The sequence below is a fragment of the Silene latifolia genome, chromosome 9 (assembly GCF_048544455.1).
Source record: "Silene latifolia isolate original U9 population chromosome 9, ASM4854445v1, whole genome shotgun sequence".
In the NCBI taxonomy this organism is placed as follows: domain Eukaryota; kingdom Viridiplantae; phylum Streptophyta; class Magnoliopsida; order Caryophyllales; family Caryophyllaceae; genus Silene; species Silene latifolia.
In genome coordinates, this window is record NC_133534.1 from 103,881,841 (window position 1) to 103,907,699 (window position 25,859).

Sequence of the window (25,859 nt, forward strand, 5' to 3'; positions counted from 1 at the left end):
TCTTGACTTGCGCTTCCGGGTACTAGATAAGATGGTACTCGGGAAAGAGAACCCCTTCTTGGTGAAATTCTTGTCAAACCCTCCATTGGGAGGATTAGAGGGTTGCTTCCCTTAGTTAACCATTTGATTTTACGCTCATAGCCCTCATAGGCTATCCAATGGTGATGTTGAAAAAGGAGCATTTAATTGATCTTGGTATTACCCGGAAGATGCATATAAGAGTTGTTGTTGTTGAAGTTTGGGTTGAAAAACTTTGCATGTCTTGTCACTAGACCTCCATTGACGTATGTTTCATCCCACTATCATTCCCATTTCTAAACCGCGCCCATCTTTCAAGTAGCACTAATGGGGCATTGAACTTATAACCACTCTTTCCTTAGATTTTCATGTAAGACTCCATAAAAGTGAGATCAATTTCATTCACAATGGCGGGGTCATGGCGAGCAAGTAGGGTGCTCGCTATGAATCGTTAAGTGAACCAAATGATAGGGTTTTGAATATATGAAGCCGAGAAATCCTTGATTCTTGATAAATCTCTGCCCGTTAAGGCACGCCAAAGGGGTTCTATACTATAATTTCGAGGCTTTGAAGATCGAGTAGGTGACACATCTAGTCCTGGTACATCCGCGAACTCCACTAGGGTCTTCATCCGAGTCACATTTTCAAGTCGAAACTCTATGCAAATTGTCTTGTTGAGGGTGGGAAATTTCAAAACGCTTAGGAACTCAAGCACTAAAGGTCTATAAGTGAGTTCATGCATGTGGAACATTGTTGAGAGACCAAATAATTCAAATAGTGCTTCGGTTTGTTGGTAGATTCCTAGCTTTCTCAATGTTTCATGACAAACAAACTTAGTGGGAAGAATGTTCTTACCCAAAAGTCGGTGGAAGACAATCCGTTGAGCATCGTTGACGAACTCAATGTTGGAGAATTCATCTAGGCTTGAAAGATCAATTATCTCCTCATTTTCCCTTCTTAAAGTGTTGAGATGTGAGGTTGATGAACTCCCAATAACTCTTGTTCTTCTTTCTTCTCTTGTCATGAATCTCCTTAGTGTTTTAATTTTTATTGAGTGAAAACAATCCTTCTAAATTAGATCCCTTTGAATGTCTCAAACCCTAGGTTTTTGGTGAGCTAACGTTTTAGAGAGGTTTGTTTATTTGGAGATGAAGTGGGTTGGTTTTGTGTTTTTGTGAGGGGGTTTTGGGTTTACTTTTGGAGAGAGTGGTGATGTGTCTTGATATGTGTGGTGGAAAAAGAGGGTTGAAGTCAAGAAGAGAAGAGTAGCACGAGAGGGAGACGCGCGACTGAAAGGAGAGTCGGGCGTTTCCTCCATTTTACAAAATTCGCAAGAGCAGAGTGGGTCGTGTTGTTGGAATATGTGTCCTCCGACAATAATGCGATCACAACTGTTGATCATGATAATCACATGTTTAAATCTCATTTTAAGAATACATGTGGGATGTAATATTTTACAGTCAACTGGTCCACACATACCGGTAATGCTTGGCTGACTAGAGTTTGACATTACTGTCGTGCGACGGTGGTGATCAGTTGATCCCCTTAGGTTATACCTATAGGGAAATACCCTTAAATTGATTATTTAATTAATCGTATGCCGATACGAGTTAATTAAATTGCTTAAAATTGACGGATGATTTGTGAGTGAGATTAACGTGTCTTATTATAATTCGATTAAATTAGATACGGTATAAGTAATTGAATTGTTTTATTACTTAGATAAAATTATTGTTTACGAAACAATTTGAAATTGAAATTGAATGAATAATTTATTATAAATACAAGACGTTGTAATTTATAATTTGATAAACCGTTTTGGTACAAATAATTACGAATTACTAGTCGATTTTGTAAATGACATATTTTATGAGTATGTTGATTTTTAATATGTTAAAAATACATTACAATTTCATAAGTCAAGTAACATGTCACATATGTCACAATTGACAATGACAAAATAAAATGGACCATCCATTTTATGTTAAAAGTGCCGAAATAGTGGAGGGAGTATAATGTTTAAATTATGTTAATTATTTAAGTGGAAAACAAAATGATTACACACCTATTTGCAGCCATGAAAGTCTATTTTCTTGGGAAGAAAATGAGCACCATGCATTGGCTCCCCTACCACCCCTCCCACCGGTTTTTAGAGGTGAAAATGCCAATGGTTTTTCCCTTAATCATTCACTACTTCACAATATAATTTCTAGTGTTAGAAATTATTCTTCTCTCTAACCTTGTGAAAACTTAGAGAAATAAAAATCCTCATAAATCTTCCTCTCTTGGCCGAAAAATACAAGAGAGAACAAAATTTATTTTGCGTCAAATTTTAAGTAAGACTTCTATTATTTCTAGTACAAAATAATATTAGTTATTAGGGGTTTTTCCTTGGGTATTCACTTTTGGGAGAGGTTCTATTTTGGACCTTTTGTTCATCCATTATTAGGAAAGCTCAAGAACTAACAAGAAGGTGATCTTGTTAGTGCCCTAATATCCGAAACCTCAATGTAAGATTGACGATTTCTTCTTTTATCTTGCTTTAGTTTGCATGCATAAGATCTAGGATTTATTTTATGACTAAATAAATTTGAACATATATGAATATGTAAATTAATGAGATTAATATTTTCTAACAAGTGGTATCATGAGCCTTAGGTTGTTTGCATGCAAATCGGTTTATAGTTTTTCCGAGTTATATGATTAACATACAAAACTAATTAGTTTGGATTTATGAAGATAAACCTTAAAATAACTTTGCATGCTAAACGTTTCTGGTCCTAAGTGATTTTTAGGACATTTTGGTTTATTTATGGATTTTATTGTTCATTTTATATAATATTGGCATTAAAATGTGATTTTTATGATAAAAATGTCATTTTTGGACGAAAAATAGATAAACTTCGAATTTTTCAGTGGTTTTTGGATATGTTGTCACATATATTATCTACTATTGGCCTGTAAATTTTCATGATAAAATGAGTTGTGTTGCTCGAAATATGGATTTTTAAGTAAAAATCGTATTTAAATGGGTAAATAGGTTAATATGAGTTATATTTCGAATCTGGTCATGAAAATTTAGTATATTGTCACATGAAATTTTACAAGATGTGTGTAAAATATTTGGCTATAATGAAGTCTTTATGCATGATTTATGAATTTTTGATGAAAAATCACATAAATAGTGACTATAATTAGTAATAATGCTAAAACATACTTCATGACTAAAGGAAAAATGTCACATGTTGCATGTTATCATATATTTCAGATCTAAAAGTGAAAAGTTGATGAAAATAATTTTCTCATATTTTTATGGTCATAATTGTTAAAACAGATAAACCGCAACATTGTTTTTCTCGATAAATTTTTGAAATTTTTAACCTAAGTTTTGAACATTATGAGTGTCATGGTATTTTTCCAGAATGTTCATGAGTTTAAATTTCAAATTTCAAATTTATTTGAAATTATTATAATTTAATTTGAAGTTTATAGCATTTTTGTATTTTTAGGTCCATTTATGAACAATATTAAGAAATCAAGGTTAATTATTGTCAAAATGTTAGTGGAGACTAATTTTTGAGTCCTAAGATGGTTAGGGTAATTAACTTGTACATAAATATGAATTTATGTAATTAGTTAAATCACGCAAATCCGTAAATCCGTAAAAACCGATTAATATACGATATTGGCTCTTAAAGGCGATTTAGCATAAAATCTAGCATGTTCATACATATTATAATGCTGCATTTTATTTATGATTGTCATATTTTAATTTTATGTAATTTTTGAATTATGTAATTTTACTTAGTATGGCCTTAGTTTTAGTTGATATTACCCGAAATGTATGGGAATATCGATTCGGTTGTAATTATTGTGATCTCCTATCACTGTTTTGTAATTTAATAGATTTATTTTTGTTTTAATTACAAATGTATAATAGGAAATTATGTAATTCATTTTGTAATTTATTTATTACGGAGTTCCTTGAAGACGGTGCCACTCAAGAAGGCGATCCATCAAAGAAAGTGTTGCCTTGAAATGCGTGCCAAGACCAAAGTTCAAGGGACCAAAGGAGTTGGTTTCCGAATTTGTAATAGTTTATTAGATTTACTATTTTAGGAAGGTCATACTAGGATTTTATTTTTATGCTTTGCATTTTATTTATATGTTGCATGCATCGCTAAATCGCCATAACTAAACATGCATTTTAAATCGAGTTTATCGACCGTGTCAATTACAATTATCGTAGTTCATCGCTTTAGTTCACTTAAAACGTGATAGATAATAAATTGACATGACCTCTCGCTAAAATTAACAATTGAGACTTAGCCTTACCAAAAAGTAGAAACCATGAAAACCTATTTCAAGAGGGAGTGCGCTCGGCCATACCGGGGTACAAACCTTGTTACGTAGGGGAAGTAGGGTGATAAATGTCTATCCACCGAATTCATGTTGATAAGGGATGAATCGGCCCTACCGTGCCCAAGTTGATGTGGATTTGGATCATGGACACATTTATTCGAAATTTGGGTTGAACTCAACAAAAGCATTCTCGACCTTTGCCGGATGTGTTTTGGGCTAAAGATAAATATTAATGTAATTTTATCGACCAAGAGTTCTAAAAGTAGAATCGATTAAAGAGTTAATCCACCGAGTTATATTGATAAGGGATGAATCGGCCCTACCGTGCCCAAGTTAATATGAATTTGGATCTTGGAATCATTTATCAAGTTGGATAGAGGTCACTAGATAAATGCAATAAAACTTGTTTAAATTAAAAATTTACGAGTATTATTATTATTTTGAAATTGACAAGTGTTTTATTCCTTCTATTTTTGTTTTGTAGACTACTTTGATTTCTCATAACAAATGGCCGCACCAAACACCAACGCCACACCTCTCACAAATGTTTCATGGCTCCGATCCTTCATGGATCATTGTAAACTTGAAAAGAATGGGTCAAATTTCTCCGATTGGATGCCCAACTCAAATTAGCCGCCCAAGGTGACGACAAGCTTCGTTACCTCATTGAGGCTTCTCCACCCGAACTTAATGCTAGGTCAAGTGCCGCCACTAGGGAAGTATATGAGGCTTACCACAAAGAATCCGTCGCTATGGAAAAATGTGTTGATTTTTGCTATGGAGGCGGTTCTCCAAAGGAGTGCCTTTAAAATGGGCACCGCTTATGAAATCTATTCCAAACTTGTGATAATGTTTTCACAAGCACCGAGGATCGTCCAATATGAGGCGGCCTCGGCATTCTTTGATCTCGATTTCAAGGAGGGCCAAAAGATTAGCCCTCACGTGCTCAAATTGTTGGAGCTAGTCGAGACATTGAAACTTCAAAAGGTTGAAATCCCCAAGTTGCTCATTGTTGATAGGATTCTTCACTCCTTATCCAAAGTCAAAGCATATGTACAATTCTGGGTGAATTTCAATATGCAAGACAAGGACGTGTCTCTTGAAGAGTTGCACAAGTTACTTGTGCAAGCCGAAACAGACATGGGGTTAAATGTTAACCCACCTAAGGATGTGCTTAATATAAGCACTAAGAGCAAGGGGAAGTTCAAAAAGAATGGGAAAAAGGGTAAGAGGCAAGCTCCCATGTCCATCAAGGCTAAGACTTTTGAAGCTAGCACTTCCAAGACCAAGAAGGGTCCTCTTGATAAATGCCATTATTGTAATGGTGTTGGACATTGGAAGAGGAATTGTTCCAAGTATCTTGGTGACATCAAAGCTGGAAAGATCACTCGAGTAGGTAAATGACTATCCTTTCTTTCATGTTTCTAATTCAACTATGGTATTTTGATACAAAGTTGTGATAATGTATCCCCTTTTTTTTTATTGTAAATAGGGCCTCCTCCAAGCAAAGACAAGGGAAAAAAGAAGCAAGCTTAAGAAATCATGAAGGAGCTAGGAGTAGCTACCGATGAAGCTTGGCTTTTATTGTCTTTATTTTAATATTATGAATTTTAGAACTATTTTGATTTCCGTGTTCGACATGAAAATGGTTGATCCTTTCTAAACAATGGTTGTATTTTGGATTATGGTGGATTGGCTTGCAACCCAAGTCACCCCTTTTATCGTATTTATTTGTTCTAATAATTCGTCTTTATATGCTTGCACATAGAAACATATGATCATCTACTTAAAGTGATCCAATAGACAATTATAATGATGAGATTCATTATATGTCCACAACCTTGAAGCTTGTGTATGATCAATTATAAAGTGATGTTGAGTTGTTGAACTCTCCTAAAGGAATGTCAATTACCAAGTAAACCCATCAAATCTAAAAACTATTAGTCAATCTATGAGATATTCCTCCTTCTACTTCAAAATCATTATTTGTGTCTCATAAGCTATCTTTAAATATCTAGTGTATTTATTTTAAAGATAGAGTGGGAGAAAAATGAAGACACAAAGAATACACAAAGAATACAAAGAATAATTTGTATGCTTGAGTAAATGTGATCTACAAAAGGAAGAATGATTTGTATACCAATATAGAGAGTATACTTGAATAGATGAGATCTATGGTCTTGAGTAGATGAGATCTACATGACAAAAGAGACCAAGCGAAGTAATCAAAAGAATATGTTCTTAAGATAACTACACGAGGAGACTAAAAGAAAGTTTTGAAAGAAAATGACTAATGAAAAGTCTCAACAAGAGATTTTGCTAGTTTATGACCTAGATATAAATAGAGTATATATATTGATATTTACTTAAGAGCCTAAATGAAACAAAGTTGCATCCTTGAATATAAATGAGATTTATGCTTAAAAGTTGCAAAGAAAGATATGCCGATATCTACAAAAGCTAAGTTAATTGTTAACCATGCTAGTGTCATTACTTAACCTCATTGTGAAAATGAAATGGTTAAACCTCCTTCCGAAAAGGGTATTTTGAGAAGGACGTATATTAAATGGGATTTCACTTTTAAATAATGACATTACTACGCATCATTATAAAAATGAATGAGTTAGAGATTAAAATCTCTTTCCATAAGTTTAAGATTGAAATCTCTTCAAAATAGGTATTTTGAAAGGATATGTTGGGAACATATATGGTTTTAATCTTAATAACTTGGCAAAGCCAAATGTATTTCAATTCTTGAAATGTTTCGATTGAGTAGTCAATTACGAAACATGTGGAATTGAGTGGGAGTTTGAAATTATCATGTGAAGACATGAAATTTAGTGGGAGCAATCATCTTAAAAAAAAAAAATTTATAACTCATTACTCATTGAGAACGATGAGCTAGTACTATCTTTCACAAAGAAGTATTTAAGTTTTCAATTCTGGATGAAAATGGACTAAGATGAATCCAATCACATCATGGGATGTTGGATAGGCATTCAGATATGTACATCAGATCAACGAGAAACGTAGGTTATTCATATCGATGAAAATGGAATTACCATAAGCAGTCATGGTCATTCATTGAACCTAAGAATGATTGATCACATGATTAAAGATTACTAATGTTTCCGCCATTAGAATAATCATGCACACGTCCTATAATGAATCATATGCTTAAGAGCATGATGAGTCATTGGTAAGCCATAGAAGAATCGTCACGAATTCTCAAGAAGAACTAATGAGCTATTCTAGTGTTTAACAGAACACTCGCTTATGTGACAAGAAGTTGCACATATTGAAGTTCGAAAACGCGTAAGGATTTATGAAAATCCTAAGCTATTTAAGCTAAAAAAGAGAAATAAGAAGTTTGAAAAGATACTTGATTATAGTAAGAAGTTACTCAAAACTAGTATTTTCAAAATATGCTAGGACTTATGAGAAGTGCTAGGCTAATCATCTTGACAATTGTTGCAAGATCCTACAAAACATATACCTAGTACATTATGAGTTGGAAGAACACTTGACTAGTGTGAGTTATGTCGTCCACCATAATAAGGTTGTTATGTGATAAACAACAAGAAAGTTCTTTCAAAGTAAAGAACCTAAAACTAGTTTGGGAAACTAGATATGTACCTGGTGAGATTCATGCTATGTGAGACAAACATGAAAATAAAGGAAAATGCAATTCAAAAGGGTTGAACACATGGACACATAGTGTGTTAAACTCATGTTGCAAACGACTAGTGTTTACACACTTGCAATATACATCACAAGGGGGTAATATGGTATTGACTACCCGAATATGATGTCCACATTTGTCGTTTGAGTTATTATTAACTCATCTTATACTTTGTTACATCCAAACGGGTTGTAAGGACAATTGAACCCCGTTAAAGTGAACACGGATTAGCATTGTATTCACCCATAGTCACTTATATGAGGTGACGTCTTGAAGTGACTAGAGTGTGATGCGATTGATGGCAAGTTCAAGTGCCATAGAGTCATATGAGAATGACTAGTCGATCACATAGGCAGACTGTTAGGAACACTTTATCGGGGTAATGACCGCTTATAGAGTTCTGGCAAATTTATATAGCCTGGTCGTGGCGAGAGCTACTATAGTATTCTAATGAGTCGACTCTTTTGACTAAAGACTGTTCGCCTAAGGTGGCACAGTTTCAGATTAACTTTGATTTATGTTACTACGACCGTCGTAAATGGGGTCAAATGGGCATATTTTGGGTTATGATGGCTGTGGCTAGTCGACGGGAATAAGTGCGATAGGAATTGTCCACCCCTTGTCAGGATTAAAACAATATCTCAGGGCCACTCGAGGAGTAATGAACGGGAAATGCGTGGCCACGCTCGAAAGGTATCTATGGTAGATAATTCCGGTCAATCAGTTATTCTCCAGATCGAGGAAACCACTCTCGATATGATCACTTGCAAGTACGACCTGAAAGACACCTTGCATTGAGTGGGAGATAGTAATAGGACAAGAGAATTGGTAACGCACACTTGTCGAGGACAAGTGGGAGATTGTTGGAATATGTGTCCTCGACAATAATGCGATCACAACTGTTGATCATGATGATCACATGTTTAAATCTCATTTTAAGAATACACGTGGGATGTAATATTTTACAGTCAACTGGTCCACACATATCGGTAATGATTGGCTGACTAGAGTTTGACATTACTGTCGTGCGACGGTGGTGATCAGTTGATCTCCTTAGGTCATACCTATAGGGAAATACCCTTAAATTGATTATTTAATTAATCGTATGCCGATTCGAGTTAATTAAATTGCTTAAAATTGACGGATGATTTGTGAGTGAGATTGACGTGTCTTATTATAATTCGATTAAATTAGATACGGTCTAAGTAATTGAATTGTTTTATTACTTAGATAAAATTATTGTTTACGAAACAATTTGAATTTGAAATTGAAATTGAATGAATAATTTATTATAAATACAAGACGTTGTAATTTATAATTTGATAAACCGTTTTGGTACAAGTAATTACGAATTACTAGTCGATTTTGTAAATGACATATTTTATGAGTATGTTGATTTTTAATATCTTAAAAATACATTACAATTTCATAAGTCAAGTAACATGTCACATATGTCACAATTGACAAATGACAAAATAAAATGGACCATCCATTTTATGTTAAAAGTGCCGAAATAGTGGAGGGAGTATAATGTTTAAATGATGTTAATTATTTAAGTGGAAAACAAAATGATTACACACCTATTTGTAGCCATGCAAGTCTATTTTCTTGGGAAGAAAATGAGCACCATGCATTGGCTCCCCTACCACCCCTCCCACCGGTTTTTAGAGGTGAAAATGCCAATGGTTTTTCCCTTAATCATTCACTACTTCACAATATAATTTCTAGTGTTAGAAATTATTCTTCTCTCTAACCTTGTGAAAACTTAGAGAAATAAAAATCTTCATAAATCTTCCTCTCTTGGCCGAAAAATACAAGAGAGAACAAAATTTATTTTGCGTCAAATTTTAAGTAAGACTTCTATTATTTCTAGTACAAAATAATATTAGTTATTAGGGGTTTTTCCTTGGGTATTCACTTTTGGGAGATGTTCTATTTTGGACCTTTTGTTCATCCATTATTAGGAAAGCTCAAGAACTAACAAGAAGGTGATCTTGTTGGTGCCCTAATATCCGAAACCTCAATGTAAGATTGATGATTTCTTCTTTTATCTTGCTTTAGTTTGCATGCATAAGATCTAGGATTTATTTTATGACTAAATAAATTTGAACATATATGAATATGTAAATTAATGAGATTAATATTTTCTAACACGTGCGTCCTGGAGTCGGCCCGCCCGACTTGTGGAATGAGTCGCCCGACCTGGGCTTAGGACCTCGTGCCATGTCAAGAGACAAAGTAGTGACATTAACACTAAGAACTCGTTACCCTTAGCATTCTATTTCTAGAATGACTCTCGTTGATGCCAATGAACACAGATGTTCGCAGAGATCTGGAGTAAGGGGTGAGGGTACGTATTAGGAAGCTCTTTAATCAAACACCTAATCCTGCCCGCCTTGATAGCGGCCTCTACTAATGATTAGGGAAATTATTCATATTTGATATGTTGTCGACTATATGCATGCAATGGAACATCCAACGTTTTAATCCTAGCATGTGAATTAAACTATGTCGGTTAACACGTAATTAGCACTCAATTATGTTGAAGTCATCATTAGAATTAATTACATTTAAAAACCAAGTAAATAAATCATACATAAATAATAAATAAATAAATAGCAATGAATTAAAATTACAATGAATTACAATGATTACGTGATTTACGTCAAAAATACATTCGAAACGGAAATTTGAAGGAAAGAAAATGAAATAAAAAAGGTTAGAAATTAAAGCGACAGAATAGGATAGATTAAGGGTGATATTACGATTAGTAGTTAATTAATACCTAATTAAAGCTACGTCAAAGCAAGAACGGAAATTTCAGGGACATAGATCATCTCAGAATAGGCGCAGCACCTGCGTCTGTTCTTGAGTTGAGCTCTGGCTGTGAAGTCAGAATCGCGGGTAGTTAATGTTCTTTGATATGTTTTACGATTGATTATTGATATTAGACTCAAGTGAAAGTGATTTAGCAGGTTAATTACATACTGACATCGTCATAAAAGCGATAAACATAAATTAAACGGATTAAAAAGAGTTAAAAACGAATCAAATTTATTTACGATATCGGAAACACAAAAGGAACGAACTTTGGAAGAACTTGACAAACTGAAATCAAATAATGGAAACATGTAGAAAAGACGAATTCCATAAACTTGATATGGACAAATCGAGTCTCTAAAATCCGAGTTTGATTTAATGACGAAAACCCGCAAATATCGAGTTATATGGGATTTAAGTCGAAAATAGAACGTTAATATTGAAAGGAGTGATCGAAATAAGGTTTATATACAAAGGAATGGAAGGAAATAAGACAAATAAGACAAAAAGAACAAAACCACAGAAACCCGAGAAAGAAGAAGAAGAGCAGGAGCAGCGGCAGCCTCTGGAAGAGGCGCAGCAGGTGCTGCGACCCTTCGAAGAGGCGCAGCTGCTGCTGCGTTTCTTCTCGACGTCTGGTAACTGCTGTTTCGTAATAACAGTTTTATAAAGAGGTTTTAAAAATCGGTTGTAAATGTATTTTTGACATGAATCTTACATTAATCGAAACAAAAAATAAAAATACAATAAAAAGATGGGATTTAACACCCTCAGACTTACATGTTTGACGAAACGAGATTAACTAAGTTAACGTTAGTGATTGCTCGACTCGATTGTATGTAGAAAGTGCCCTCGTTGGAGGATTTTAGATTAATTGATTGATGTGTAGTGGTCAAATTGGTCGGTCATGCAACGTGACTGGTACTCAGAATGATCTGAGCTTACGTGGCCGATTGATCAAGCACGTAGGCGTCAAAAGCTTAGAGCACGGTCTAGAATTTAAAGAGAGAAGAGAAGGGCGGACACTCGCGTGAAAAATATGGAGACCGGAGGTCTCTATTTATACTAAACAATGTGAAGAGTTTTGGAATGACTCAAAAATTGGAAAGAAATCACGAAAAAATTCTGTAAATAGCGAAAATGAGCTGGAAAAGAGGCGCAGCAGCGGCTGCGATCCTTCCAAGAGGCGCAGCACCTGCTGCGTCATTTCCCCAAAGGTTTCCTCCTGCGGAAGAAAGATTTCCGCATTTCTATTATGGAATTGCGGTAGATATATACTTCCTTATTCCTTAAAATATGATATATGGGATATATTTTACCAAAAGATATAAATTTAATTTATGGAACAAATATCCGGAATATTCTAGAGCGTTCCGACTCGGCATTTTAAACGGTTTCTTAGAAAATGAAGCGGTTTTAGACCCGGACTCCAAATGAACTCTAATTACTGTCAAAACGACCGTATCGGCGCGTAGATGATGACCAAGGGGTAGACATAAGTGTTTGAGCTATCACTTGTCGATAAACTTACGGACTGTCATTAATCATTCCGCGTACCAAACATGCGGCTCAATCATCACTGGGTGGTTGGCGGAAGGTGTAGAAACGAGGTATCTACAGAAGCCGGCATGGATGTGGGTCCTCAGGTCGATCCGCATAGATATCAGCCCAGTGGAAAATTTTATTGAAATGCATAAGGGGATGCTCGGACTGGAGTTGGTCCGCCCGTCTTGAGGCACGAGTCGCGCGACCTTGGTTTGGGACGCCCAGATTTTCAACCAGTGCACAAATCTTTGTTCTAGCATTACTCTAGCTCCCACGAGCCGAGCCCAGCTCGTAGGGATCCTCCTTTTTGCTCTTCTATAGCTTCTTTTTTCTTGAATGAGTGACATAGGCTCTCTCTTAGCCTAGGCAAAAAGCTTCCCCACACTTTGAATGTCAAATCCTTCACACATCACACTTGATTAGTAACCCTCCCTCACTTACACTCATGCCAAAATTTGTAGTTAAAGCAATGAATTAGAATGCAATGCAATGAAGTTAAAATGCAAGTAAGTGGGTTAGTATATTTACAAGTGGTGGTTTAGGGAGGACTCCACCAAACTCTCCTCCATTTCAATGCTAGGTTATGGTGGGAGAGGCTCAAGGTGAGTGACCTCAACCTCTCCTACAAAAGCTCCTTCATAATTAGGCTTGATACATTGCCCATTGGCGTTGAACCAATTCCCATCTTCTGACTTTAGCTCAAAGTCTCCATAATTTCCAACATTTGTGATTACAGAGGGACCCGTCCATAGTGAGTTTAAGTTTCCGGGGAAGAGCCGATATCGAGAGTTGAATAGAAGGACTTTGTCCCTCCCCCCCCCCCTTATGCAAGGCCTTTTATTTGATCCTCTTATCATGAAGCACTTTGGTTCGTTCCTTGTAGATCCTTGCATTTTCATAAGAGTGAAGCCGGAATTCTTCCAATTCTTCAATTTGCAAGATCCTCTTCTCGCCACTTAGCTTGAGATCAAGATTGAGAGTTTTGATTGCCCAAAAAGCTTTATATTCTAATTCAAGTGGTAAGTGACAAGCCTTTCCATAAACTAACTTATAAGGTGAAGTTCCTATGGGTGTATTATAAGCCCAAAGAGAGTCATCAAGCTTCATGCTCCAATCCTTACGAGTTTTATTCACAACCTTCTCAAGAATTTGTTTGATCTCTCTATTTGAAACTTCAACTTGACCGCTTATTTGAGGATGATATCCCAAGCTGGTCCTATGTTTAACACCATACTTTGTTAAGAGTGATGCAAGTTTCTTCTCATGGAAATGTGATCTACCATCACTAATGATTGCTCTAGGGACTCCAAATCTTGGGAAGATCACTTTCTAAGAGCTTGGTCACCGTTTTTGCATCATCGGTTGGGGTAGCAATTGCTTCCACCCATTTAGACACGTAATCAATGACAACTAGAATGTACTTGTTGCCTTGAGATGATACAAATGGACCTTGGTAATCAATTCCCCAAACATCAAAGATTTCAACCTCCAAAATGCCTCGTTGTGGCATCTTATTCCTCCAAGATATGTTGCCGGTTCTTTGGTAAGGGTCATAATGCATGACCAATTCTCTAGCATCTTCAAACATGGTAGGCCAATAGAAGCCCGATTGTAGGACTTTGGCAATTGTTGTCCTTGCTCCATGATGTCCTCCATAAGGGGACGAATGATACCCTTCCAAAACTCCTTGCACTTCCCATTGTGGGACACACTTCCGGTATAGGCCATCATTACATGCTTAGTAAAGGTTGGGATCATCCCAAAAGTATCTCTTCACTTCGAACAAGAACCTCTTTCGTTGATTGTAGTTCAATTTCGGAGGTAAGACTCCTCCTACAATGTAGTTTGCAAAATCGGCAAACTATGGTGTGGTATGTCTCTCAAGTTGTGCGTGGATGGCCATGAGAAAATCATCTGGAAAGGAATCATTGATTGGTGTATCTTCATCTTTGTTATCAAATCGAATTCTTGACAAGTGATCCGCTACTACATTTTCGGCTCCTTTCTTGTCTCTTATCTCCAGGTCAAATTCTTCGAGTAAAAATATCCACCTTAACAAGCGTGGCTTTGATTCTTTCTTCACCAAGAGATGTCTAATAGCACGGTGGTCCGAGAATACAATAACCTTTGATCTAAGTAGGTAGGAGCGGAACTTGTCCAAAGCATACACTATAGCAAGAAGTTCATTTTCTGTTGTATCATAGTTGACTTGTAATGCATCAAGGGTCTTTCTTATATAGTATATAGCATGTAAATCTTTCCCAACTCATTGGCCAAGAACCGCGCCAATGGCATAGTTGTTTGAATCACACATTTTCTCAAAAGGTAACTCCCCATTTGGGGGTTGAATGATTGGTGCCGAAATTAGAGCTTCCTTGATCCTATCAAAAGCTTCAACACACTTATGAGTAAATTGGAACAGGGCATACTTAAGCAAAAGTTGAGTGAGGGATTTTGCAATTTTAGAAAAATATTTTATGAATCGTCGGTAAAACCCCGCATGACCGAGAAAACTTCGACCCTTTGGACATTCACGGGTGGCAGTAATTTCTCTATCACTTCAACTTTTGCTTTGTCAACCTCAATGCCCTTTTCCGTTATCAAATGGCCTAACACAATACCTTCATATACCATGAAATGACACTTTTTCCAATTTAACACAAGACTAACATCTTCACACTTTTACAAGACAATAGATAGATTATGCAAACAAGAATCAAAGTCTTTCCCATAAACACTAAAATCATCCATAAAAACCTCCATTATAGTTTCTAAGTAATCGGAAAAGACACTCATCATGCAACGTTAAAAGGTGGTGGGAGCATTGCATAGCCCAAAGGGCATTCTCCTATATGCAAATGTTCCGTATGGGCATGTGAAGGTGGTCTTATGTTGGTCATCCGGGTGTATCGGGATTTGGAAGAATCCCGAGTACCCGTCAAGGTAGCAAAAGAATTTGTTAGAGGCAAGCCTCTCAAGCATTTGGTCAATGAATGGAAGGGGGAAATGATCCTTTCTTGTTTCGGAATTCAACTTATGATAATCAATACACATTCGCCAACCGGTAATCTTACTTGTGGGTATTAGCTCGTTCTTTTTATTTTTCACCACTGTGGCACCTCCTTTCTTGGGTACCACTTGAACGGGGCTAACCCACACGGAATCCGATATAGGGTAGATGATTCCCGCATCAAGCAATTTCATAACCTCCGCTTTTACAATTTCTTGCATGCGAGAGTTTAGTATCCTTCGTCCTTGGATGGTAGGTCTATGGTCTTCCTCTATACGAATCCTATGCATGCAAAAGTTGGGGATTATTCCCTTAAGGTCATCTTGACTATAACCTATAACCTTTTTATGTTCTTTCAACACACCAAGCAAACTTTTCAATTGACTATCATCAAGTTTTTCATTGACAATCACGGGTTTGGTTTTAAACTCATCAAGGTAAGCATACCTGAAATTAGGGGGAAGGGGTTTTAGAGTTGGGGTTTGTACCTCACTTTCTACCTTTGATGGTTAATTAGGAACATCTTCCACCTCCATCACACATTCCACCCCCATTACATGTTCTACCTTGGTTGTTTGTTCTTCCTTAGTGGACTATGATGCTTCCTTAAGAATGTCATTTATCCGCATAGATTGTGAAAGATCATAGATCCATATTAGACTCTCTAATAAAATTAATTTATCTCATAAATTGATGTTTATGTGATCTATGTAACATGCATGCTAATATGAAAGCATAAAAAACAAAGTATAAGGAAAAACAATTTCCTTACATTGAATATAAGGTAAAATGGGCACAAATTAGTTCTCCTTACTAATTTGTTCTTGAGCTAAATATATGTGGATGATCCTCCTTGTATAACCTTCAACTAGAAAGTCTCCTCCAAGTAGCACCCAAGAACAACCCAAATAATATTAATAAGTAAGAACTAGTAACTTATTAATATGTGCCCTAGATAATAATACTAGTAATATTACTAACTATTCTTAGTAATAATAGTATACTAGAGAGGAATTATTGTAGAGAGAAGGAAGAGCTTTTTTCACATGCAAAACATAATGATTTAAGTGTAAGTAAGGTAGTGTGAAGAAGTGAATAAATAGATGGAGTGAAGGAAGGGAAGTGGCGGGTGGAATATGATGGAGTGATGGAGTGTATAAACTTTGTCTTATATTTTTCATCTTACATCACATGCAAAATCTTATATAAGATAAATTATGGTAGTATACAAAATAAGGTAAAATGATTATGTGAGTAATCATCCATTACACTTATTTTACACGGTCCACATGACCATATACGGGTCCATGTTGGTTTTTATATTTGTCGCACAAATCCGTGTAATTATCATATTAAACATCGTATCATGTTTAAATGCTTCCATAATAAATTCGTCCAATTCACTCTGTAAATATACGTGTACCACTACACATATTATTTACGTACTAATATTAATCACATTAATCAATTAGTACAATTTTAGTAAATTAACAGTTAATTAACTAAAACCCGTTTCCCAAAACTTATTATTTAATTATCGCATAATTAAATAATAACTGCCGCTCCTCGAGTTCGCAACTCGAAATCTCTCTAACAATAATCGACTAACCTCTTAGTCTATAAATCAAGGGACTAAAGGAATTGTATCTCATACAATTAATTAGTTATCAATTTGGGTTCGTTCCTTTAGGTGTGACCGAAAGGGGTCAGTTGATCACCGCCGTCTCACGACAATAACGTCAAACTCTAGTCAGCCAACCGTTATCGATTTACGTTAATCAACTGACGAGGATCAAATAATTAAATATCTGATGATATTCTATTAATGAGATTTATTATGTTAACGCACTATTGTGGAGGACACTAACTCCAACAATCTCCCACTTGTCCGACACAAGGTGTGCGCTACCAATTCTCTTGTCCGTTTTAATCTCCCACTCAATGCAAGGTGTCTTTCAGGTCGCACTTGCACATGAACACATCGCGAGTGGTTTTCTCGATCGGGAGTGTGACTACCTGACCGGAAAAATCTCTCACAGATTACTTCCGAGCGTGGCCACGCATTTGTAGTCATTAACTCCTCGAGTGGCCTTGAGATATAGTTACCCAACGTGGGTGGACAATTTCGTATGCCCTATCTATCCTATTGCACAATACTGACTCACCATGACCTAGTAAATGCCCTTTTGGCCTCCTTTCACGGCACGACCTAGGACAAAAACCAAAGTCACTCGGAAACCGCACCGCTCGATAATAGTCTCCATCAAAAGAATCAACTCATTAGAACATCTTAGAGATCCCCGCCACGACCAGGCGTCTATAATAGAACTTAGGGACTCTCTAAATGGTCACTGTCCGGCAAAGTGTCACACACTCTGCCTATGTAATCGACCAGTCATCATATATGACCTTATGGTGTTGAACAACCATCAATCGACTCACAATCTAGTCACTCCGAGACGTCACCTCATTAAGTGACTAGGGACAAAATACAATGTTCATCTTATTCACTTGAATAGTGTTCAACATTGTCTCCACAACTTATTCGATAAACAAGGTATTATAAATTTAGTCACACTAAATAAAAATTCATAAAAGAATGAATACGAAAACAATGAATATGATTATCATATATATAATAAAAGATACACTATCCAATTATTACATATCCATAATCTAAAGAAAACCTGGTACTCGTCTCAATCCCATAGAGACGACATGACCATCATGCTTAGCCTTTGATAAAGGCTTGGTTAAAGGATCAACAATGTTGTCATCTGTCCCAACCTTACAAATGTCAATTTCCTTCCTTTCCACATAATCTCTAATTACATGGTATTTCCTTTCAATGTGTCTAGATTTGTTACTAGACTTAGGCTCTTTGGCTTGAAAAATAGCTCCACTTTTATCACAATATAGAGTGATAGGATCTTTGGCGGAATGGACTACTCCTAGCCCCTCCATGAATTGCCTAATCCAAACGACTTCCTTAGCAGCCTCGAGACGCTGCAAGGTACTCACCTCTGTTGTAGAATCCGCAGTAACACTTTGCTTGAAGCTCTTCCAAAGAAACAGCTCCTCCATTTAGCATAAACACGTAGCCGGATTGGGATTTCATGTCATCCCGATCGGTTTGGAAACTTGCGTCCGTGTAACCTCTTACACACAACTCAGTTTCTCCTCCAAACACTAAGAACGAGTCCTTAGTTCTTCTCAAGTACTTAAGGATGTTCTTTACGGCTATCCAGTGACTCTCACCAGGCTTGGCTTGATACCGACTTGTCATGCTCAAGGCATACGCAACGTCGGGACGAGTGCAAATCATAGCATACATGATAGACCCAACAGCGGAAGCATAAGGGACGGTCTTCATGTGTTCAATTTCCTTAGGGGTAGAGGGAGACCGTGACTTGCTCAAAGTAATCCCTTGGCCCATAGGTAGAAATCCTCTCTTGGAGTCTTTCATATTGAACCGGTCAAGAACTTTGTCAATATAAGCTTCTTGACTCAATGCTAGTATCCTCTTGGACCTATCCCTATAGATCAGGATACCTAAGATTCGTTGTGCCTCTCCCAAGTCCTTCATTTGGAAGTGTTTCCCTAGCCACTCCTTAACGGAAGTGAGCGATGGAATGTCATTCCCAATGAGCAATATGTCATCCACATATAGGACAAGGAATACAACCTTACTCCCACTAAACTTCATGTATAAACACGGTTCTTCCACACTTCTAGTGAATCCGTATTGTTTAATGACATGATCAAAGCGATGGTTCCAACTCCTAGATGCTTGCTTAAGACCATAAATGGACTTCTTGAGCTTACACACCTTCTTAGGGTTAGATGTATCCACAAAACCTTCGGGTTGTATCATGTACACCTCTTCTTCTAGAATCCCATTCAAAAAGGCGGTTTTGACATCCATTTGCCAAATCTCATAATCATGAAATGCGGCAACCGCTAAGATTATCCTAATGGACCTTAGCATAGCGATCGGAGCGAAGGTTTCGTCATAGTGTAAACCATGAACTTGGGTGAAACCTTTTGCCACCAATCTAGCTTTGTAAACATCCACATGTTTATCCACGCCGAGTTTAATTTTGTATATCCATTTACACTGAAGAGGTCGCACTCCCTCAGGTAAATCCACCAAGTCCCATACTTGGTTCTCGTACATGGAATCCATTTCGGACCGCATGGCTTCTAGCCAAAGCGAGGAGTCGGGACTAGACATGGCCGATTTGTAGGTAGTGGGTTCATTACTCTCAAGAAGTAACAAAACACCATCCTCTTCGATGTTACCAAGGTAGCGATCAGGTGGATTAGAAATCCTACTTGACTTTCTAGGAATAATTATCGTTTCAGAGGAAGAGGGAATGCTTTCCTCCACGTTCTCCTCTACCTCGTTCTCGGTTTGTGGCTCTCGAACTTCTTCAAGTTCAAATTTTCTCCCACTCTGTCTCTTAGAAATAAATTCCTTTTCTAGGAAGACAGCATCACGAGCCACAAACACTTTGTTCTCGTGTTTATTGTAGAAGTAATAGCCACGTGTTTCCCTTGGATATCCTACAAAAAGACATTTGTCAGATCTGGGTGCAAGCTTATTGTCGACTTGATCTTAACGTACGCTTCGCAACCCCAAATACGCATGAATGACAAATGAGGGACTCTCCCTGTCCATATCTCATATGGAGTCTTATCGGCCGCTTTAGTCGGGCTTCGATTTAGTGAAAATATCGCAGACAAGAGGGCAAAACCCCAAAATGAACTAGGAAGCTCGTTTGACTCATCATAGACCGAACCATATCAAGTAAAGTTCGGTTTCTCCTTTCGGCCACACCATTTAATTGCGGTGTGCCAGGAGGAGTCCATTGTGATACTATACCACAATCTTTTAGGTGTGAATCAAATTCAATATTTAGATACTCACCACCACGGTCGGACCGTAGAGTCTTTATCTTTTTATCCAATTGGTTCTCTACTTCCTTTTGAAACTCTTTGAACTTGTCAAAGGCTTCACTTTTGTTCTTCATTAAGTAGACATACCCATATCTACTTAAGTCATCAGTAAAAGTAATGAAGTAGAGAAAACCTCCTCTAGCGGTGATGGTTAATGGTCCACACACATCCGTGTGTATGAGAGCCAAAACCTCACTTGCTCGTGTCCCTTTTCCCGCAAAAGGTGCACGAGTCATCTTGCCTAAAAGGCAAGACTCGCATGTACCATAAGATTCGAAACCAAATGGTTTGAGCACTTTTGATGAAGCAAGTCTCTTAATGCGTCTTTCGTTTATGTGGCCTAAACGACAATGCCAAAGGTAGGATTCGTTTGGATCACCCTTTTTGAGCTTTTTAGTTTCCATATGATAAACGTCATTAACATCATTTAAAACATAAATGCCTCCAATTGAAATGGCCTTGCCATAAACCACATCATTTAAAGAAAAAGTACAACACTTGTCCTTAATCATAAAACAAAAGCCTTCCGCGTCTAACGCGGAAATGGAGATGATGTTCTTAGTTAAAGTTGGTACAAAATAACACTTATTTAAATACAACTCTAAACCACTAGCTAAAGTGAGCACATAGGTCCCTACGGCAACGGCGGCTACTCTAGCTCCATTGCCCATGCGGAGATCCACATCACCTTTTGCTAGTGCTTGCACGTCCCTTATACCCCGCAAATGGTTACAAAGGTGAGAGCCACATCCGGTATCAAGTACCCAAGTGGAAGTACAAGCATAATTAACGTCTATCACATAGAGAGAGGAAATCATACCAATAGGCGTCACACGCCCTTCCTTGAGATCCTCCAAGTATTTGGGACAACTCCTCCTATAATGCCCCTTCCCATTACAATGGAAACATTCGGCCTCGGAGAGCTTGACACTTTTTGCCTTGGGATTGCCATTCACAACGGCCTTCCCCTTTCCCTTGTCAATTTTCTTTGACGATTTCTTGAATTGGGACTTTTCTTTCCCTTTTCCTTTCTTGACTCCAAGAGACATGTTCTTTAACTTCATGGTTAAAACATCTCCTTTTTCACTCCCACTAGCCTCCATATCCCTCTCCGCTTGGGTGAGGAGTGCATGAATTTCATGGTAACTCTTATCCATACCATTCATGTTGTAGTTTACCCTAAAGTGGGCAAACTTGGTGGGGAGTGAGTGAAGGATACGATCCACCACAAGAGTTTTAGGAATCTTACACCCTAGACGCTCTAGGATGTCAACATATTCGACCATTTTAAGGACATGGGGACCAACCTTTTGGCCCCTCTCAAGCTTAGCTTCAAAGAAGCGTGCCGCCGCATCGTATTGACGGACTTTAGGTGTTTGTGAAAACATTGTGATCATACGAGTGAATATCTCGTAAGCATTTAAAGAAATGCATGATAGCTTGAGGTTTGGCGATATTGACCATATCAACACATTCTTGATATCATTCAACATCCTCACATAGTCATCATGGGCGGTCCGCACCGCCGATGAAGCTCTTGCACCGGGCTCAATAGGAGGAGCATCGGTCAAGTAAGTGAGCACATTGTCGGACAACGCGGCACTTTTGATGTTGGATTCCCATTCAAGAAAGTTACTACCGTCATCTTTTAAAATACATTTGTCCATTACGGACCTTAGCCATGAATCTTTGCCTAGTGAAGTAGTCGATGGAGTTGATGAAGTTGCCATTGCGAATTAAAATGCTACAACAAAAAGGGAAAATTAACATTCATTGTTTTAAAAATTACTTGTAAAAACATGTTTAGCAAGTTTTAGCATTTATATAATGACCTCCCACTAAATTATATAAATGATTCCAAGACCCAAATATTAAACAAAAATGAGCATCGCTTGGGCGAAACATCCCATAATTGCGTAAATTCGGTAAGTCACGTTGACTAATTCTACCTCTAGAACTCTTGGTCGACAAATTTCCTCAAATTTATCTACTAGCCCCGGAACACAAGACCGTCTTATATCCCGTTGAGTCCAACCAATTTTGGCGTGTGATAACCGCTTACCACCCTACTTACCCAAGGTAAAAAGAGAACACCCCGCTTGGGCGAGCGTGGCTCTAATGAACAAGAGATTCATAGGTGTTACTAATTGGTAAGGCTAATCTCAATTTTAGTTAAGTGAGAGATCTTGTCAATTTAGTCATAAATTCCTTATAAGTGAATTAATTCAGTGAATGTAAATGACGTGAATTGACAACCGCGAAAAATAAAATGCATGTGAATGGCGATTTTGGCATGCGCGAAAATAAAACAAGCAAACATGTAAGCATATGATTAAATCCTAGTATGGCCTCCTAGTTAATAAACAACTAGTCTATTACACTTCGGAAACCAACTCCTTGGTCCCTTGCCTCTTCATTCCTTAAGTGGCTCTTCCTTGTGGGATTTGGAACACCTTCCAAAAATAGACTAAAATCTCGTTGTAATCCGTCTTTTGGAAACGCCGGTAAAATAACTATTACAAATTAATTACATAGCTATTCCTATTATACATTAATTAATAAAATGAATAAAACTATTAATTAATTACAAACCGACGATACGAGATCGTATTTAATTACAAACAAATCGATATTCCCATTCATTTCGGGTAATAACGATTAAAAATTAACTAGGCCATACTAGGTACAAAAGATAAATACTTTAAATAAATGACAATCATTCATTCAACTTAAATAAATATGCTTAAAATGCTGTAAATATGATGCCAAAATCGCCCTACCTATCTTCATTGGTATCCATCTCGGTTTTGTGGATTTAATCGATTTTTAACATGTAAAAATCAATAATTAACTCTTAAATCTCATTTAAGTCCAAACTAATAGTCCAAACTGTTTTGAACCTCAAAATTAGTCCTCACTAATTTTATGACAAATTATTAGTTTGGTTTGGTGATAATTTGCTAATTAAATTCGAAAAATCATAATATTTAAGTAAAAATCCAAAATAATTGAAAAATTACCCAAACAATTGAAACAAAAATTTTTAGTATTCTGGAACACTCCCAAGAACACCAAAAAGTCATAAAAATTGCCCAAAAATTTCGGATAAATTTTGTGAAGAAAAAGATCGATATTTATCGGTTTTTAACCACTAAAACCAATAAATCATCAAAACAAAGTGAAAACACACATGCAAAATCACTTTTGACATTTAAATAATATTCTTAAATGTACATAAATTTATCATGGGCAGAATCAAAAATTTCGAAATAATGATTAATTAATTGGACTTTTATCGACTTTTTACTCAAAAAATCAATAAACATGCAAAAAAATTCGAACCAACCTTCAACCTTTTGCATACAATCAGTAGAAAACATGCATGAAATACCATAAAAAGGCCATGCACCGAATCAACATTTAACTAATTTTAGTCAATTTTTCACTAAAATGCGACATTTTGACTCGGTTTTCTACCAAAAAACATTAAAATTAGCAAAATTACTTGACAAATCACCAAAAAATTCCACAAACCTTTTGAGATCAGTAGGTATGCATGTCCCAAAAATTTCGTGCCAAAACCTCTTCTAACACAATTTTTGAGTTTTTACTAATTATCTCATAATTCATAAAAATGCTTAAAATCAACATGCAAATTACAAGCCTATGCTCTGATACCACTTGAAAGATCATAGATCCATATTAGACTCTCTAATAAAATTAATTTATCTCATAAATTGATGTTTATGTGATCTATGTAACATGCATGCTAATATGAAAGCATAAAAAACAAAGTATAAGGAAAAACAATTTCCTTACATTGAATATAAGGTAAAATGGGCACAAATTAGTTCTCCTTACTAATTTGTTCTTGAGCTAAATATATGTGGATGATCCTCCTTGTATAACCTTCAACTAGAAAGTCTCCTCCAAGTAGCACCCAAGAACAACCCAAATAATATTAATAAGTAAGAACTAGTAACTTATTAATATGTGCCCTAGATAATAATACTAGTAGATTGCTCAAGAGTGAGCTCTTTGTTGGCTAGAGCGGCTTCAAGGAGGTCTACTTCCAATGCCCAATGTTTGTTTTTGGCCTCACTTGCTTCCAAGGCCTCCAATGCTTTCAAAGGGTCTTTGATGAGAGTAGTACTCGCTTGGTGCTCTACACAACAATCTATAAGTTCTATCTTGGAAAGTAAACTAAGAGAAAAAGGTGAGAAATATCTTGAGGAAATGCTATTCCTCAAGGCAAAGAAAGACTCAACTAAAAGCAACAAATAACAACTCAATTGAACACCGTCCTCGGAAACGACGCCATTTTTGATGTTGTTTTAAAACTTTGTCGTCTACACTAACCGATCAAAACAATATTTATAAACTAAACTAACTACTCTTAAAAGAGTGGCAAGTAAAGGTCGGATCCCAAAAGGACGGGTATTGAGTTAAGTTAATGATTTGTGATCAGGACAAGAGTTGGTCGTCACACATACAATCAAACACATTTATAATACTCAACAAACAACTAGTTAGAGGTAAGTCGAGGTCGATCCATGGGACGGTGTGCTTTGGGTTCTAAGTCTATCTATCTAAATTTATGCTAGTGTCACAATTGATGGGGTTTGTCGTTGTATCCTAAAAATTGAGAGTAAAAAAGTAAAGCAAACAATGAACTAAGAAATGTGAACAAATGACTTAAAAGCACTAGGATGTCATGGGGTCATAGGGGATTCATGTGTTGATCATACAAACATGTTTACAAAGTTACAAGCAATTAATGTTGTGGAGGAACCGAGTTGGTTTATGTCTTACGGTTCATAGGAAGAGTTGGGTCCCGGAGCCGATTCAATTAGATTGTACAACACCTACAAGTCGACTTACATTCCTCCTATTCAACCTCTATGCATGGTCTAACAAGACTCGAGTTGGTTTATATCTTACAAGTCAAGTTGATTAGATAAGAGATGGTTGTTAAATGCAAGGATTCATAGGCTTAGCATTTCATCAAACATAACATGTGCATAAAGTTGACATCACAACAAGCAAGCAATTTGATTATGAAAACATATTAGATTAAGCATGATAAATCCCATGTTGGTTTCCCCTAATTACCCACTAATCCTAGCTAAAGAAACTACTCACTCATTATAATGAGAAACATGTCATTAATGGTGTCAATCATCATAACAAGTATAAACATGATAATAGAATGAAGAAATGAACAATAAAGATTAAAGAGTAAAGGAATTATACCAAACTTGAGATGATCCAAATAATAAAGCAAAGAATAATAGAAGAAACTTGATTGATTGATGAAGGGTTGTCAATCCTCCAATAATAACCCAATAATCTTCAATTACCCAAAAGTAACAAGCTTGATCAATAATTAAGGAGAGATTAATGTGTAATTTGTGGAAAGATTAAAGAGCAATCTATTCTAATCTACTCCTAATTGAATCTAAG

General features: G+C 36.6%; 1 protein-coding gene across 1 annotated transcript; it reads right to left on the reverse strand.

Moving 5' to 3' along the window:
- Positions 1 to 268: 268 nt before the first annotated feature.
- LOC141601435 (uncharacterized) lies at positions 269 to 24,334 on the reverse strand. Its single transcript, XM_074421722.1, has 3 exons — positions 24,216 to 24,334; positions 21,217 to 22,140; positions 269 to 375 (listed from the first exon to the last, which is right to left on the reverse strand). The coding sequence occupies exons 2-3, from the start codon at positions 22,124 to 22,126 to the stop codon at positions 269 to 271; spliced, it is 1,017 nt and encodes a 338-aa protein (XP_074277823.1). The 5' UTR covers positions 22,127 to 22,140; positions 24,216 to 24,334.
- Positions 24,335 to 25,859: the final 1,525 nt, after the last annotated feature.

Excerpts from the sequence above, each read along its gene's own strand:
- LOC141601435 (XM_074421722.1), bottom strand. The coding sequence starts at position 22,126 with ATGGCAACTTCATCAACTCCATCGACTACTTCACTAGGCAAAGATTCA. Across the intron at positions 376-21,216 it reads AGGGCGTGTGACGCCTATTG|GAAAGAGTGGTTATAAGTTC; the intron begins GTATGATTTCCT and ends TGAAAATCTAAG.